The 19,459-nt window shown below is 36.6% G+C and overlaps 1 protein-coding gene across 6 annotated transcripts in view; it reads right to left on the bottom strand.

The window, feature by feature from the left end:
* MANEA (mannosidase endo-alpha) overlaps positions 1–19,459 on the bottom strand; it is a 71,285-nt gene that overhangs the window by 10,749 nt on the left and 41,077 nt on the right. For 4 of the 6 annotated variants that reach the window (XM_072642853.1, XM_072642850.1, XM_072642852.1 and 1 more), the window contains one exon: positions 18,551–18,660. The exons of 1 other annotated variant lie outside the window; for it this stretch is intronic. In XM_072642853.1, coding sequence (XP_072498954.1) covers positions 18,551–18,660 — 110 coding nt within the window. Of the gene's footprint in view, positions 1–18,550; positions 18,661–18,945; positions 19,032–19,459 lie in introns of those variants that run through there. One more of the 6 variants, XM_072642854.1, reaches the window with a different exon arrangement.

Raw genomic sequence — 19,459 nt, 5'->3', positions numbered from 1 at the left:
TCCTTATGGAGAAAATTTGCACTACTTTGGAAAAGTTTCAACCACAGAATGCTTCAACAAAAAGCTTGTTAGCTATACTGAAAACAAGAAACAAGACCAATGTAAATACTGTGTATGCCTACAACTTTTGCTAAAATCCCATGGTTAGACTATCAATTGTGTAAAGTGAGGTATACCATTACTGTAGAAGTATTCTCCTAGTACCATAGTCACTGATATCACATACATCTTAAATGTCTAAATTGTATTAGGGAAAAAAATCTCCAGGGTAGTTTTAAGCATCCTGAAGCTACTGTAAATAATACAGTAGGAAAAAGAAACCGAAAATAACAGAATTACTCCATACAGAGGGTTCTATATTATTTGACTAAATAAAGCTTGTCCATTTACCTGCTAATAAAAACTGATTATAGCTGAGATAAGCTCTTTATATTCCATATTCCATTTCTGTCTAACAATGCAGAGTAACTGCTTTATGTGATATTTCTCTGAAGAGAAATCAAGTCACGAAAACACATTTTTAAAAACAGAGAATGTAAAGATGTTCTCTTTCACTTAATATTTTATGGACACATCACTAGCAGTAAAAACACTTAAGACAATCTAATATACTGTGTTTCACTGTTTTAAAATTTAGGCCTCAGGCTCTATGAAAAAAATGTCTCCTATAAACTTCGGATCATTCTAATTGTAAAACTTTTTGTTTTCAATTGCCCAATTAAAGTAAACAGTATTTTACATTAGTCAGTGCTACTAGTTTTCAGAGAACTGATTTTAAAGTTAGAAAGCATTTAATGAAAATAATATTATGCTACAGTTTATGAATGAAACATAGTTAAATTATAAAGGAAAGAATTCTTTTCTGTTCATCATGAACCAAGGTCAGATAGTTCTACCTTGTATTTTTAACTTCCCTAGTTGCTATATTTTTTAACTTTAACAGAAAGACAGATTGTATTTGGCAAAAGCACAGCTAAAAACCTTGAATTTTTCCATAGAACTGATGTAATATTTTCTATGTATCATGATGTTTACTGTAGCCCAAAAAGCAAAATCGATTTATTTTACATTGTGCATTATTTCAGAGAATCTATAATTTGCAAGGGACCTCAGAAGTAATCTAGTCCGAACTCAACCTCAAGAATGAATCTCTTACAATATCCCTGAAGAGGCCAGAAAGAGTCAAATTGTTGAAATGGCTTGAGTTTTAAAGTACAGAGCATCAAAATTCTCCATGCTTTGGACAATACCATGAGAAGAGCAAGCATAAAGGTATCAAGGATAGTAAGTCAACAACCATTTATTGAGTCTACTACATGTCAGATACTATGTATGCACTTAGAATACAAAGAATGATTTAAAAAAAAGTCCTCACTCTCAAGGACATGACAGCCTAACTAAGGAGACAACAAGCAAGCAAATTATGTATAAGCTAGATGCACAGAGGATAAATTGGAGCTAAATCAACAGACAAAAGGCATTAGCATTATGGGGGAATCAGGAAAGGCTTCCTGAAAGTAGAATTTTACCTGAGACTTGAACGGAAACTAGGGGTTAGAGATAAAGAGGGAGAGAATTACAGGCATGGGAGATAGACACTGAAAATGTATGGAATGAAATACTGTGTTTGAAAAACAGCAAAGACTCTAGTATCACTGAAGGTGTAAGAAAATTGGAAAGGTAGGAAGGAGTCACATACAGTGGGAAGAGCAGGAGATTTGGCCTCAGGTATTATCCAGGGTTCTAGCCCCCAGTTCTGGTACTGTCAAACTAGATCCCTTTGGTGACTTTTGTCACTAAATCAGATTCTATCTCCTCAGCAGTAACATGGGATTGATAAAATCAGCTCCACCTACTTTGCAGGTCGTGAGATAATGGAGCTTTAACACATAGAACAGGAGAATCTTTCTTTAGAGACCAACAGATCTCTGATAAGATTCCAAACACCTTAAGAAACTGTACATTAGCAAATTAGGTAGTGGAAAGAGCAATGAACTTGGAAGTCAGGAGATATGGACTCTAATTCTGGCTCTGCTGACTCATTCTGTGATTTTTGGCTTATTCCTTTAACTTCCCTGAGGCTCAAGCTCCTCAGTAAGGGTATAGAACTGATTTCTACGATCTTGTGCAGCCTTAACACTTCATGATTCTGAGAATGAAAAACAAATTTTGAAAACAGAATTGTTCTAGAAATACGTTATAACTTCTCTAATGATTTTCCCAAATTGTGGTTATACTTCTACATTACATTAATTCACTGTGTTATCTAAGGCCCATATTTATCAGGTATAATATACAGAAAGAAATAAGCATATCTTGTATAGGAAGTGTACTTTTTTGTTTCTGTTATCATACATACAGAGATAACGGAAAATGTAAGGCTGTGCTTCTGACTTCAACATCATATATCCTTGGGTACATCCCCTATTCCCCTTTCTCCTACTTACAGGCCCCTTTTGTTAGTTGTCTTTTCCCCCCGGAATGTAAGCTCTGGGAATGTCTTTTTGCTTGTATTAGTATCCCATGAGTGTAAGGGGTGTTCAGGAGGACTAGCATTTCTGGTGTAAGGACTTGTTGAGCCCTTTCTGTGCCCTGCTCATCCACTTTTGGTATACACTTGATTCACCCAACTCCCACCTGTGGCTCTAAGAAGCTGAAATGTGAGTGTGGCCACAGCCACTTGGGGCATATGGGCTAAACCAGGGTTGAGTGTAACCAAAAGGCCTCAAACCTCTCAGTGATATAGGGGGATGTCTACCCCAAGCATGTGAAGACTTTCCTCAGTGGAATGGATGGATGAGAACAATTCATTCCAACAGCCACGAAGGTGGCTAAAACAGGTGCTGTGGAATGCTTAGAACTTGGTCAAGGCATCAGACACTAAGGTCACCCACTGCATCTCAGGCCATACAATTCACACACCAGTCAAAATGTCACCTGTGATGTCACTAGTCTTCTTTGAAAACAAAGACAAAAGTCCGTATCCCAAGTGTTTGGCACAATTCCTGGAACACAATAAGCACTTAATAAATGCTTGTTGTTTTGCTTTGTCTTGTATTGTGGCAAGTATAAAATGGCTTTGGATTCAGTATCAGAACAGTCAGACCAAATTTATTTAGTCCCTTTAGACTACTTGGTCTACCTAGTCCAAGATTTTTCAATTTATCAGTCCTTTGGCAAGATACTTGCTCATCTGTGAAATATGAATAATATTTGTACTACTGTGTTTTCCAGAATCTCCAGCCATGATATTTCCACGTGGACCATCACCTCATTCCTTCTCTTTGAACCCTCCCTATTCTTTGAAAGGTCAGTTTTGGACTTATTTTACTACATTCTAGGCCTTCACAGCACTTTTTGAAGATTTCTAGCCATACCACCTTTTATATACCATTGCCTGGCTTCACATTGCTTTCCAGCTCCCTTTTGCTTCTCCTATTTAACTGTAAGCTTCTTGAAGGCAGGGACTATCTATCATATTTTCATTGGTATCCATAAAATCAAGATGGCAGAATAGTGAGAAGAATTATGAGTAACCCCTTCTTCTCTTGCACCCATTAAAAAAAATAAAGGAAACCAAAACTTCTTCAAACAGATTTTTAAAATGTGACAAGATGGATTTTAATGATGAAATTCAAGAATATTATGAGTCATTTTTCAGTCCAGGAGAGATATAGAAAGGTCTGTGGGGTCAGGGTCTGGCCAAGAGGATACCCTCCTTGGAGCACTCCAGCACAGAAAAAGAGTTGTACACCTGGGCAAGAGGAGGTCCCTGAACCATAACAGAGTACTGTGTGTGCACAGTATGTGGAAACAACTGGGAGAGTACGGGAGGGAAGGAAGAGGAGGAAAGAATGGGGAAAGAGGGAAAGGCAGGAGGGAGGGAGGGAGAGAGACAGAGACACAGACAGACAAAGAAGGGCTCTGTTCCAAAACAGAGGTTGTATATCTACATGTGATGATACTGCAAAAGAGACTGAAAACAAGTCAAACTGTTTTGAATCACAAGAGAAGAGAATCACAACAGACAAATGCTATGAAAATTCAAGGAGAAAGTATTCAGAAGGATGGGGTAGTCAATAGTACCCAAGACTATAGAGAGGAAAAACAGGATTAGGACTCAGAAAAAGTCACTGGAATGAGTAATAAAGAGGTCACTGAAGGAGTCTGTGAGGATGGGGAAGGAGAGGAATAAGCATTTATTAAGTGTCTACTATGTGCCAGGTACTGTGCAAAGCACCTTACAAATATTTTCTTATTTGTTCCTCACAAAAATGCTGTGAGGTAGGGGCTAATACCCCCAATTTTACAACTGAGGAAACAGGATAAATAACTTGCCCATAGTCAAAGAGCAAGTAAGCATTTGAGGCAATATTCGAACTCAGGTCTTTCTGACTCTAGACTCAGGTTCTATCCTCTAGCTTCTTCACTACACAACATCAGGTGGTAAAATCATAATGCTACAAGATGTTAAGAAGTCCATGGGAAGTGAGAAACTTGAGGCAACAAGTATATGCAGCTTTTTTCACTCTAAGATTCTCATCATAATGCTGGTACTTCAAGAAGTTACCTGGAAACTATTTAGACCATTTACCTATACAAAATAATTTATTCTTTGATGAGGTTGGTTAAATGAAGTATACCTAAAAGTCTCTTCATATTTTGTACTAGATAAGATACATATTATAAATTGAAAAGTTCTACATGTGTACTTGTTGATAATAATGGAATCTTAAATTCTCACTTAGATCAAATTGCTATTTAGAAACTAACAACTAAATGCTTATTCTGAAACTCAAGAGTTGTTAAGTGCCTAATGTTTGAGAAAAATTTTCTTCAGCTTTTTGTCTTCTGAAAATCAGGTAGTACTTGTTGGATAATTAGGATTCAAGGGACTAAGAGTAAGTGTTGTATGTTGACATGTAAAGCGCAAACTCCAAATTTCAACTGAGTCCTTAAGCGTTTCAACAAGAAGTAATTGTAAACAAAATGCTTCTTTGACCTAGATAAGATGAATGTCTACCACATCCCTCATTTTAAATGAAATTCTACACTGAGCTAAAGACTGATAACCCTCTGTCTACAGACCTGCTCCAGTCTCAAGAATATCAGCTGAACCCCCAGTATCTTCAGTCTTGAAGTACAAAGCAATTGTAAGAGTTATTAGACATTTACCACATATAAGTTTCTCTAGTCCCAACCTAGCATGAGTTATAGTAGAGAATAAATGTTAAATCTGGAGTACCTATGCTCAAATACCAGCTCTGCTATAAGTTGATCTTAGGAGTGTATGGGGTATTCAGGGAGAACTAGCACCTCTGGTGTGATGCTTTGCTGAGCCCTTTTCAGGTCTGCTCATCTACCTTTGGTATCAACATTTCATCCAACTCCCTCCTGTGGCTCCAAGAAGCTGTAGCAGGTACAGCAGCCATACTGTGGTAAAAATGTTTTGGCAGATGGGCTAAACCAGCATAAGGGTACCCAATAGGCCTTAAACCCATCAGAAAAGCCCTCCAAGTGAAAATAAAAGAACCAAGGAGCAGAGAGACCACAACAGCAGCCAGATCAGATGCCTGCCTTGAGAGCTCTGGCTCAGAGACAACAGACCTTCACCCACTTCCACCTGCCTGCCTGGCCCCTCTTCTGTCTGTCCTTCCTGGCGGAAGGGGGAGATAGATACCCTTCTTAACTCTCTCCCTTCCCCACATCTGCCAGCAGTGAATCAAATTCAAATTATGTAAAAATCACTTTACGTAGAGGTCTGCAGAACAGTTCACTTTACATAAAGGGAGAACTCTGTTCTTTATTATGTAGGTCTTTTTATACTTACCTTATGTAGGATTTCAATGTATTTATAAATGGCTTACTTCTAAGTCAGGTGTTTAGATCTTGCCATACAATTTCCCCAAGGAAAAATGTTGAATTTGCTTGTTAGAGTCTCAGGGAGACCCACAAAAAATATTTACTGTAAAAAGTGGGTTAGATATAGTAGTACACAGTACTATAGAAACTAATCACCTTACATGTTTCCATGGGACTTCTGGCAAAGATAGTGATACAAAAATTTCTGGCCAAGTCTAGCTCCCTCTGAAGCTACTTCCAGAATAATGGAGAAAACTGCCAAAAGAATTGGATATTCTCCGAAAAGAGAAGAGATGTTAGGAAAAACACCAGTGAGGTAACTCTGATGGGAAAAAAAGAGAAAGAAAAAAGAAAATGCATAATAAAGCCCCATCCTACAAGCTGTGAATCTAGGGGTCTAGGTAATAGGGAAGGTAGAACCTGGACTTCTCCACACTTCCTTGGATTGTGAAAGGGTGCAGTGAAACTCACTTCCATAGTCAAATCCTAGATTGTGGGAAGAGGTGGAAAATGGGCTGGGTAGTCTTTTTAAAAACAGTTGAAGGAGACAGGGCCTAAGTCTGGCTCTATCCATATGGAACTTCTGCAAGGGGGTAGAGGCCCACCCAACCTAGGGCTTATGAAGGGTACCTGGCACAAATACTAAGAACCCAAACTCAAACATTCTACTCTGGAAGAAAATTTCATTGGTATCTAAGAATAAGATGGCTGGAGGGAACAGACATAAAAAAGCCAGGTTTGTTGGCTACCATATTTCAGGTCTAGGACTGAGAGTTAAGTCTGGTTGCTTCTAACTCTCCATTCCCATTCCAGTTCTGCACTGTAGAACTTAGGTGACAATGACTCCAAATAATTTCAGAGGCAAGAAGAGCTAAAAAGAATAAACAAGGAGGGTAACCTTCACCAGCCATCCCCTGATTGAAGACAAAGGCAAATAGAAGAAAAATTTTAATTCAACAAAGAAATGCTATAGGGAACCTCGAAATAAAATGCCAGAAGAGGTAGAAGGATGGACCAGCTCTAGCTCTACCCTCATAGCCCATAAAATACCTGTAAAAAATGACTCTAAACAAATTCTAGAGCAGCAGAAGTCACAAAACGACAGAGCCCAAGATAGCCTGGAAGGCCAACAGGAAACGTCTATCGTGCTGAACTCAGAATGAAGGGGCAGCCCAGCCTTGGCCATTTAGATAGGACTGGAGAAGGCTTCAAGGTGTGGAATCACAGGTAGCAGCTGAAGTTCCCAGATTTTTCAACCCACAAATGCCAAAGACAGCTTCAAAGGTCAGTAAGAAAGCTCTTTCACCTGGGTAGAGGGGGGCGCGGGTCTGGCCCAAGCCCCAGACCCAGGTTGGCAGAAGTCACTGCAACAGTGTCCCCTTTTGGAGCCCCTGGCCTAAAGACCCTCGGGGAATCAACAGCTGATCTGGATCTCAGCCCTGAGTGGCGGTCTTGGGATGAGGAAGAGCTCTGGCGTGGTGAAGCTGATGGTGAGGGTGAAGAAGGAACCCTACGTGAAGATCCTAGGCAGAACAGAGTGCTTATGGTTGCTCCCAGAGCAGAGTGCAGGCCAAGAGAATAGTAAACTCCTCTTCCTTGATTGTGCCACCATGGAGGAACTGAGAACTTACAGGTTCTTAGAATATACACTCCACTTGACAAAGTATTCAAAAGTCAAGTAACTGGCTGGGAAAATGCTTCAAAAAGGGGAAAAAATAATACTACAGAAGGTTACTTTATTGGTGAAAAGGCATTTTCTTCCATCCCTTCGGATGAGGAAGAATAAAGCATACCATCAGACAAAGACATCAAAGTCAAGGCTTCTACATCCAAAACTTCCCAAAAATATAGGCAATGGTCTCAAACCATGGAAGAGCTCAAAAAGGATTTTGAAAAATCAAGTAAGAGAGGTGGAGAAAAAATTGGGAAGAGAAACGAGAGCGATGCATGAAAGGTGAGTCAATAGCTTGCTAAAGAAGATCAAAAAAAATGCTGAAGAAAAATAACACCTTTAAAAATAGACTAACAAATGGCAAAAGAAGTCCAAAGAGCCAATGAGGAGAAGAATGCTTTAAAAAACAGAAATGGTCATATGAAAAAAGAGGTTCAAAAGCTCACCAAAGAAAACAGTTCTTTAAAAATTAGAATGGTGCATATGGAAGCTAATGACTTTATGAAAAATCAAGAAATTACCAAACAAAACCAAAAGAATGAAAAAATAGAAGACAATGTGAAATATCTCAGTGGAAAAGCAACTGACCTGGAAAATAGATTCAAGAGAGATAATTTAAAAATTATTGGTCTACCTGAAAACCATGATGAAACAATGAGCCTAGACATCATCTTCCAAGAAATTATCAAGGAAAACTGCCCTGATATTCTAGAACCAGAGGGTAAAATTGAAACAGAAAGAATTCACTGATCATCTCCTGAAAGAGATCCCAAAAGGAAAGCTAGGAATATTGTAGCCAAATTCCAGAGTTCCCAGATACAGGAGAAAATATTACAAGCACCCAGAAAGAAACATTTCAAGTATTGTTGAAATACAATTAGGATAACACAAGATCTAGCAGCTTCTACACTAAGGGATCAAAGAGCTTAGAATATGACATTCAAAGGAGCTAGGATTAAAATCAAGAATCCAGCAAAACTGAATATAATACTTCAGGGAAAAAAATGGAATTTCAATGAAACAGAGGACTTCTAAGCATTCTTGCTGAAAAGACCAGAGCTAAATAGAAAATCTGACTTTCAAATACAAGAATCAAAAGAAACATGAAAGGTAAACAGAAAGAAAAGCCTTAAGGAACTCATTAAAGTTGAACTGTTTACATTCCTACATGGAAAGATTTTATTTGTAACTCATGAGACCTTTTTCAGTATTAGGGTAGCTAGAAGGAATATATATATATACACACATACATACATACACACATACATGTAGGTGGGTATGGGTATGTATGTGTATATTGCATATGTGTAGGTATGTATATGTACATGGGTGTATGTGTATGTGTGTATTAATTAATTAATATTATGTGTGCATACATACACACACACACATACACACAGACAGAGGGCACAGGGTGAGCTGAATATGACGGAAAAATACCTAAAAAATGTAATTTACTGTTGAATGGAATGTACTAGGAATAGGAGAAAGGGAGAGGTAGAAAGTATCAAATCACCTCACATAAAAGAGGGAAGAAAGAGTTTTTACAATGGAGGGGAAGGGGGGGGGGAGAAGAAAGGAAATAATTGAGGCTTTTTTCTCATGGAATTTGATTTAAGGAGGGAATAACATACACTCAATTGGAAATGGAAATCTACCTTACCCTGCAGGAAGGCAAGGGGAAAAGGGATAGGAGAGGGAAGACAATAGAAGGGACAGCTGAGGAAAGGGATAATCAGAAGCAAACACTATTGTGGGAGGATAGGACAAGTGAGAGAATGGAATAAATGAAGAGCAGGATAAGACAGAGGGAAATGTGGTTAGTCTTTTACAACATAACTATTATGGAAGTGCTTTGCATTGTTACACATGTATGACCTATATTGAATTGCTTGTTTTCTCAATGCAGGTGGATGAGGAGGGAGGGAGAGAATATGGAACTCAAAGTGTTAAGAATGAATGTTAAAAACTGATTTAGCATGCAACTGGAAATTAAGCTATACAGGCAATGGAGTATAGAAATCTATTCTGCCCCACAGGAAAATAGAGGGGAAGGGGGATGGAAGAAGGCTGGGTAATAGAAGGGAAGACAGATTGGAGGAAGGGGTGTATGGGGTGCATGCTGTCCTGGGGTGGGGGATGGAGAGAGATGGGGAAAAAATTTTGAATTCAAATTCTTGTGGAAGTGAATATTAAGAACTGAAAATAAATAAATTACGTATTTTAAAAAATGCCAGAATAAAACTAATCAATGATAATTACCTGTAGAACCCAGAAACAAGAAAATACTGGGCACATGGATAACAAGAGCAAATGGATAAAAATAAGGAAGAACTGAAGCAAGAAATGAAAAATCTTAGAACACAAAGTGTTAAAACATTACCCAAGTATTGGACACCCTGAAAAATAGAATGGAGGAAAAATAAATTTGAAAATTCAATGATCCAATTCCAGGAACACTTGAGAGAAGTGACTGTTTTTGGCCTTCTGCATCCCCAGAGCTTAGGATGATGCCCAGAAGATAGTAGGTGCTTAATAAATGCTTACTGACTCACCAAATCATTCTTCTCAGTTCCTTAAGTCTGGTAATTCAGTAATGAGTACTCATTTTTTTCCCCTTTCCTTTCTTAGCAACTGTGGCTTCTAACAAGGACATCTTAAAATCAATATGTCCAAAACTAAATGAATTACCTTTTCCCCAAAAACTTTCCCCCTTTTATATCTTTACTATTACTGTCATCTAGGCTCTCAAACACGATGTCATTTCTAATTTCTAAAATTACTTCTAGTGCCTTCCCTCTGCTGATTCCAATTTATCTTGCATGAAATTTGCATATTGTCTCCTCATTAGACTATCAGTTCCTGGAAAGCAGGTACTTTTTTTCGCTTCTTTGAATCCCTAGTGCTTAGCTCAATATCTACCACATAGTAGGTTCTTAATAAGTGTTTGTTGACTAGATGTAAAACTAAATGCATCATGCACTATTCTTTTAAGGCTGTATGTGTCTGTGTGTGTGTGTGTGTGTGTGTGTGTGTATGTAAAATTTTTAAAAAAAGATAAATAGGTTTCTAATGATGTTTCCTTCTATTTTCTCTTTTTTCGCCTTCACTCAGATATTATACAGAAATAGAGATATAAAATGGCCCATCTGTCATAACCCTCAACCTTACCACTGGTTCATCTACTCCTAATCCTCAACTGAATATTTTGTAATTATCCTATTCATTTAAATGTATAGCTTTGTAGATTTAATAAATTACATTTTAAATTTACATTTAAATTTAATAAATTTAATAAATTATATCTCATTTTCTAAAAGTCTACTTAAGTCTTTAATTTCTTTCCTATGTATCTTTGTTAGATTTGTTCAGTTCTGAAGTGGACACACTGAAGTTCTGAACAAATACTATTTTACTGTTTACTTCCCATAGTAACTTAATTAGTGTTTCCCTTTCACTACTTAGATGCTGTGTCATTTGGTGCATACATATTATCTATGATGCCTTTTAGCATATTCTGATTTCGTTTATCTCTTTTGTCAATGTCTATTTTTTCTCTTCCTCTGTCTTGAAATTATGATTGCCATTCAGGCTTTTTTGGATTCTGCTAAGGCATATTCGATTCTGTTCATGCTTCCAATTTACTATGTTAATCTCTGCAAAACATGGTTGGGTTTTACTTTCTTATCCATTCTGCTATATTCCTCAATTTTATGGGTAAATACATTCATTGTTAGGTTTATTTTTCTTTCCATCAAATCTTATTATAATATTTATTCTTTTTTTTCCCTGTACCTCCACTCTATTTTTTATAAGAAAAAAGAACTGAGACAGAGAAAGGGAATGAATTGAATACTAGTAACTCAAGTAGTAATTTACTACAATAATTCAATGCAAAATGAAACTGTCTGATCTCAATCCTTAAATTTTCTCCTCTTCATACAGACCAAGAATCAATCATTAATTATTCTTCTCTCCCTCCTTTTAATTGATTTTTGTGATTTAGTAGTACTCTGGGAACTGGTTTTTTTTTTCCTTGTGATTACTGTTTGTTCACTTTTGTGATTTTTCTCTTAAATTCTTCTAATCCCACATCCACTCTGCTGTTTATTATATTTCTAAACTACTTTTCCTTTGGCTTTTTTTGGCAATCTTTCACGTTCATGAAATGTCTGCTTCCTCTACTCCCCCTCCTTGTCTTTAACTTTTTTTTACTGTACCACTTTTCTGAAAAACAGTAAATTCCTGAGTTTTCTCCCTCATTCCTCTTTCCCAGTATTTTCTTCCACATCCTTCTATCTTCTCTGTTTAAAAAAACACTCATACACGAACCTAAAATTTGTCTTTCTTTGTTGTGCTACTGCTTCCTTGAAGATGGTAGAGTTTGGAAGCGATAATATTCTCTCCTGACCTAAGAGATTTAAGCACTTGATTATCATTTATCCCTTTCAAGTTGCTCAAATATATTTGCTTTCCTAGATTTCCCATGTATCCTGTTTCTGTTTTTAAGATTCTCCTCAGCTGTATATTCCCTAGAGGGATACATGGGAGTCAATGATTTGAATAAAAGTCCCTTTACCTCTCTGTTGGACTAAGCTTATTTTTGCTGATTAAATTATTTTTGGTTATAGTTCTTTTTCTTTAGCCTTTAATATTATAAGCTTTTCTTTCCTTTCTTTTACATGCTGCATAATCCTGCTTCATACTGACTAGTTTTCTTAGGTACTTGGGGGTCATTTTTTTTTCCTGGCTGCTTCCAATACTTTGAAATTTATTTTGGAATCAAGTTTCTTGGGGTGTTACATTTTGAGTTCTTTGAAATGGTTACCTGGGAATTGTTTTATTATTACTTTATCCTTCTAATATATATTTTGTCCTACATCCCATTATGTACTTAAAATATCAGTTCTTTCAGGTTCAGCTAGGGACCAAAGCATCCCATTCAAATCTGAAACCTTCACTGATGGAGCTATGCTACAGTATTGTTACACTGTAGAAGATTTATGGAGCCTCAGATCTCAAGATCAAACTGAATGGTCTTTTCTCAATCCTTGCCCTTCTCTGTATCATTTGCCATTGTTCACCACCGACTCCTTATGGATACTCTCCCCTATGGTACTGATATTGTTCTCTCCTGATTCTCTTCTTATTTCTTCACCCACTCTTTGTATCCTTTGCTGGCTCATCTTCCATGTCACATCTCCTAAAAGCTCTGTTCTCAGCTCTCTTCTCTTTTCACACTATACCATCCCATTTCATGATTTCATTAGCACCCATGGGTTCAATTATCTGAAGATGATTCCCAAATTTATACATTCTGTCCTAGTCTCACTTCTAAGCTAGAGTTCCAATCACCAACAGACTCTTGGACACCTTGAACTGGATAGCAAATTCCAAATGTCATTATCTTTTCCCCAAAACTATCACCTTGTTGGAACTGTTGAGGTTATGGCCATCCTCTCAGTCACTTAAAATCTTAACCTAGGTTTCATCCTTGAGTCCTCACTCTCATTCACCCCACATAGCCCATCTGTAGTCAAATCTTCTACCTGTTTCTTTGGATAGTCATAATTCTAGCTCAGATCCTCATCATCTCTCACCTAATCTCCTGCAATAGCCTTATAATTGGCATTCTTCCCTCAAATCATTAATCTACTGGGCAGCTAGGTGGTGTAGTGGATAGAGCACCAGTGCAGGAGTCAGGAGGATCTGAGTTCAAATCTCACCTCAGACACTTGACACTCACTAGCTGTGTGACTGGGCAAGTCACTTAACTCCAATTGCCTCATCCTGGGTCATCTCCAGTCATCCTGATGAATATCTGGTCACTGGATTCAGATGGCTGTGGAGGAGAAGTGAGGCTGGTGACCTGCACAGCCTTCCCTCACTCAAAAACAAAGTCAAGTGCAAGTTATGTCATTATTTCTTTGATGGCATGGTTTTCTTCAGCAATGAAGGACGAAGACACACACACTCTAATCGATCTTTCACTTGGCTGCCAAGGTGATTTTTCTAAAGTATAGATATGGCCATGTTATCTCTCTAATTGATGGGATCCAATGACTTCCTATTACCTTCTTGATTAAATAAAACCTCTTTTGGTTGGCATTTAAAAGTTTTCAACACTTTTTTTTGTTTTATTTTGCTCAATGTATTCCAAGACCTAAATGCAATTCACTACTTGGAGTTCCTCACACACAGTACTCCATCTTCTGTCTCTGTATCTTTATACTGGATTTATTACATGCCTGGAATCTCATACTTTCAATCCTCAGCTCAAGTCTCATCTTCTACAGAAGGCTTTTTCCATTCCCTCCACCTCCCATCTCTTTGCCTGCTATTAGTCCTTTTTCTCAAGTTATTTTCTTCTACTCTGTATATAGCTTGTATGTACCTAATTATTTACATGTTTGTCTCCACCATTAGAATAAACTCCTCCTTTAGGGTGGAGACTCCTTTGGTCTTTGTCTCCTTAGTGACACTGGCCTGGCAAATAGTAGGTATTTAATAAACATTTGTTGATGACTGACAGGTATTAATGTTTGACCTTTACAATGTAACAGCACCTGTATCCTAACACTTAAAAAAAGAACTGAATTATCTTCTGCCATTTACAGGATTCTTAAGGGTAAGGCTCAGTCCAAAGGTACTTTATTACCTATGGCTACACACTGTCTACACCTCCTCATCTGCCACCAAGCTCATTTTCTCATCCCCATCCACCTCAATGCTACTACTCTACTATGTCCCAGTTCAGCTTTCTCTACCCCTTACACCATGTCCTCTGAAATCTTTTCTATCACTAATAAACTTCACCTTATATTTCTTTTTCTCATGCTTTTTCTACTTACTAGCATTTGAAAACTGGATTTTATACACACACGTGTGTGCAATTTTGTGAGCACTTTCCATATGAAGTCAAATTCAATATGTTCAAAATAGAACTCATTATCTCTACCCAACCCCCAAATCTAACCTCTTCCTAGCTTCTTATTTCTGTAAAATGATCTTAAATCACCCAAGTTCCTAACCCTGAAATCATCCGTAAGTCCTACCACTGTCATACCACATATCCAACCAGTGGTTAAATTTTGTTGATTCCACCTTTTCTAACATATTCACATCCATCCTCTTCTTCCATGTGCAGAGCCACTACGCTACTTCAGGTTCACATGAAATCTCATCTAAGCTACTTTAATAGGCTCCTAATTGCCTACCCTACAAAAGCCCATTTCTATCACAAAATGATATTCCTAAAAATCATGTTTCATCATGTCACTCATTAAACTCCAGTGGCTAATTATTATTACTAAAAACAAATACAAACTCCTACATTTGGCATTTAAAATCCTTCCCACTCTCACTTCAACCCACCTTTCCAGACTTTCTCCTACATTACTCTGATTCATGAACTTTACGACCTAGTTAAAGTGGCTTTATTTGCTGCTCATGATACATGCCAATTGATTTCTTGTCTTTGTACCTCTGCACAGGTTTCCTCCCAGTGCCCAGAATATACTCTCCCTCTTTATATCTGACTCTTAAGAATCCCCATTTTTCTTCACATATCAGTCTCTAATCTTCAAAGCGTACCTCCCACATATGGTCTTTCCTGATTCCCCACTTACTAGTGCTCTCCCATTATCTTATATTTACTTTATGCTCACTTTGTATTTACTTAATGTGTACATGCTATTCTCACCTTCAGAATCCAAGTTCCTTAAGGATACAGAGGGTCTCATTTATGATTTGCAACCACAACACATAGTGCAGTGCTTGGTACAATACAGGTGATTAATCAATTCTTGTTGATGGAGTGGCTGGTTTTACTACTTCTGTGAAGAATTCTTTTGTGGCCTTGGACAAGTCATTGAACCTGTTTCCCTTAGTTTCTTCAACCGCAGAATGGAAATAATAGTACCTACCTCCTGGGGTTGTTGTAAGGATAGAATGAGGCAATATTTGTAAAGCACTCAGCACGGTGCTTGGCAAATAACACGGTCTATACGAATGTTAACTATTATTATTTCTTAAAATACGGCAGAAGCTTCCTGTTTTATCAGTAATTTCTTAATCTTTTTGATTCCGTATTTTAGTTCTATTATTTCTGATATTAAATATCTCACATATTTTTAAATTCTCCAAGCCTTTGATTTTGTTCTAAATATATCTATATTAATTTTATAGTGATGTTTGTTCCATTCTACTTTTCCTGGTGTACTTTAATTGAGCAACTTTTTTTATCTTCTATTCTTAGCTTTTTCATGTCCTTCCAAGAAAACAAATTTCATTCTTTATCACTTACTGAAACTCTTTCTTCACTTCTTTCAAATTTTTTTGGTCACTGTGGTCAATCCTTGAATAGGGCAGCTGTGAAGGCTGAATAATAACAGCTTTTTGGCTCTGTCCCATTTAGAGGTATTGGTGTGTGGGCACCAAGACATAGAATATGATCTTGAATGGGATGAATAAATCTCAGATCCTACTCTTTTGTGTCCCTATCTAGCACTCCAAAATCCTACATGGGAGAGGTAAGCTGGAATCTGTTGTTCTCACAGGTCATCCCCTGAAAAAAATGAGATGCAGTGCCACATCAAATACAATCATCCATTTCAGTCTGTGAATACTGTGCAAGGTCATGCCTTGTCCTGTCCCATAGTACCGGAGTGGGATGCTGACCTTTCTGGTCAGTTTCCTTCTCTTTGATTGTCTCCTCTTCCTTCTTTAACCTTCCCTCCACCTACAGCAGAAAGCCCTTTCTTTCAAGGTCACATTCGTATGACCGAATCCTCCTCCAAGGTGCCCTTTCCCTCTTCAAATTTTTTATAATGCTTTGCCTAAGTCTCTCGTTTGCACTTCTCATTTTTCTATGTACCATAGTTGAATATTTATTCTCCCCTCCCAACTCAACTGTAAATTCTATGACATCAAGTCCTGTATCAAATTTATGTTTATATATTTGATCTTTCATATGGAAAGTGCTCATTATTTGCATATGACTTTGTACACCAAGGATTAAAGTAAAATTCATTTATATTTCCAAGAAAAACTATACTTAGGCTATCAGAGGCATTCAAATTGAGAGACTGGGTAAATGGCTCAGCAATGAAGTGTATATGGGCCACCAGGTGAGAATGGGCTAAATAAATAGAAGAGGGCCCCAGAAAACTACCAAATATACCAGTGGAGAAGTGTGTAAGGACATTACTATCTCTTCCTCCTTCACCTTTTCCATCTCCAGCACTGCAATTGCAAATTAGCCTTAGAAAGAAGGGAGAAGTGAAGTCTAAGTGTTTGGGAAGGATCAACAATAAGGAGAGTTCCAACCAGCCTTTCAGGTAGCCATACAGGCATAAATGCTGTAGATAAGGTAGCACATAAATAGGGACATATTTAGCAACAGATATTATAGCAAAGTTGTAGGGTTTATGAAAAAATCATACAATAATGTAATGCAAGCACAAAACTAGTTCATTTATGCTAATTATTCCAAAGACTAAATATACATTTAATAAACTTACTCAGAATTACACATATGACAACAAGACCAGTATGATTAAAATGCGTTGTGATTTTAACTCACCAATGACATTTTACAAAAAAAAAAGAGAAAAAAATTTAAAAATCCAGATGTCTTTTTTCCATACCACATGTCAAATCAGAACTAACATATTTTATGTGTATTTGTGGGTTAAATTTTTAAAAAATACATTTTGGAGTAAACTTTAAGCATATCTGGTCCCAAATATCCATTTATATTCCCACTGTTGGAGAAAAAGTTTGCAGCATGTACAAATCCATGATATGTGTGGACATGGTTAAGGAAAATAGGCAGAAATAATAATTTTAATGGATCCAGACTTTTTTCACCTGGCTGCAGGACTAGCATAGCCAAATACCTGGTGGAGAATTCTTTGTCCTAGGGATAAGGGTTCTTCAGCTTTTTTGTGTCATTTTCCTTTGTGTTATTTCCTTTGGGGAATAATCCTATGTACTTCTCAGAATGTTTTAAATGCGTAAAATAAAATACATAGGATTACAAAGAAAAATAACTAATGAAAGGTAGCTATATATTTATGTATACCTGTAAAATTATTATATATTCACACACACATGTATATATACATGTGTATATGAATGAGCATATGCTTCTATGTATGTACATATACACACGCAAACACACACACACAAAGTCAATCTCTATCCTATAGCTACTTCTGGGTTTTCAAACTTTTAATAATGTATATAACTCATCAAGTTGGTATGCATATATCATTTGAGTAAAAAGTGATGCTAACTAGAAATTTTCCTATTTTTATGGGAGTTAATTTTCTTTTGATATTAAAGGAGTCGAAAAATCTTAAGGAACTCACATAAACAAATTTTATAGTTCAGAGAAAAATAAGGATAAAACATCTAAAATCAATCAATTTCTATTTCTGATCCCCCTAAGATCAGCAGTTTCAGTCCTGTCCCACTCTTTGTGACTACCTTTGGGCTTTTCTTGGGAAAGACCTTGCCATTTCCTTCTCTAGATCACTTTACAGATGAAGAACTGAGACAAGCAGGGTGACGTGATTTGTCCAGGGTCACACAATAGTAAGTCTCCGAGGCCAAATTTGAACTCAGTGAGATGACTTTTCCTGACTCCAGGCCTGTCACTGTGCCACCTAACTGTCCTTCAATCCCCATAACAAAGTCAAATTTTCATTATTCATTCATTTTCATCCACTTTGTTGCTAAAATGTGATTGCCCATAAGAACATAAAAATATGTAAACATTATTTGAAAAAATATTAATAATCTTAAATACATGCAAAAAACCCCAAAGAGATGTAAAATTTAGTTACAAATTATGAACAGAATACATTGTACCAAAAAGACATAAAGTCACATTTTGCTATATAAATCAGGATTCTAAACTGAAACGGCTAATACAATTTTTCTACTTCTTGCACTATAATTATTACTTTGCTTATTCAAAATAATTGCTTATCTAAATCTTGGTGGAAATACCTTCAGATTATATTTATGAGCATTATCCAAAATAGCAGGCACCAACTCATCTGTAGATTCCCCATTATTATCACTTGAACCATGTGGGTACCATGACAGGGCTATCACACCTAAGAGAGAATGGGAAAAAAGAAAACAGAGAGAAAGAGATGACAGTAGGTACTACATAAATTGAAACAATAATTTCTTTTAATATTTTTATAATCAGCATTCATGAGGAAATGCTACTTTGAAAGCAGTGCTAGAAGATCAATCTTCATACAGAATATGACTGTATAAAAGGAAAACAGCCACTAATAGAAGGTATATGGATTTATATATTAAATATATTTTAATATATTAATTTTATATTAATATATTAAAGTTTAATTAGCTATAAATGCAGATTGAATTACCTGATATTATTTAAAGCTGTTTGCAATAACTGACTTAGAAAAATAAATATATTTTCATATGATGATGCTTCACTCTCTTATAAACAGCATTTAGTGAATATACTTTAGGTACAAAACACTTTAAAAAAAGACATGGAAAGTATCCAGGAGAAGATGATGATGATTGCCATGGTTAAGGCTGTGAAAAAGTAAAAAAAAAAAAAAAAAAAAAAGCAATGAGAATCACAAAAACATCATAAGAAGTTCAGGTTAGTCTGAAACAACCTACTTTCTCTCTGATCCAAGAGGTATTGGAGCAGATGTCCTCTTATGACTCCTTATTCTGAGTAGAGAGGGAATTCTCTAAAGAATTTATTTAAGTAAAAAAAGAATGAACAAAAGATCTGAGTCTCAAAAGACAGCCAAGAGAATTTCATTGTATAATATTTATTATATCACTCCACAATTAAAGAAAAATTTTTTATACAACATCCAAATCCACTAGGTGACATTTATTGTGTAAGATCCCTTTATG

This window comes from Notamacropus eugenii, chromosome 2 (genome assembly GCF_028372415.1).
Source record: "Notamacropus eugenii isolate mMacEug1 chromosome 2, mMacEug1.pri_v2, whole genome shotgun sequence".
Lineage (NCBI taxonomy): Eukaryota > Metazoa > Chordata > Mammalia > Diprotodontia > Macropodidae > Notamacropus > Notamacropus eugenii.
The sequence above is the reverse complement of the archived record's forward strand: the minus strand, read 5'-3'. Positions and strand labels throughout refer to the sequence as shown.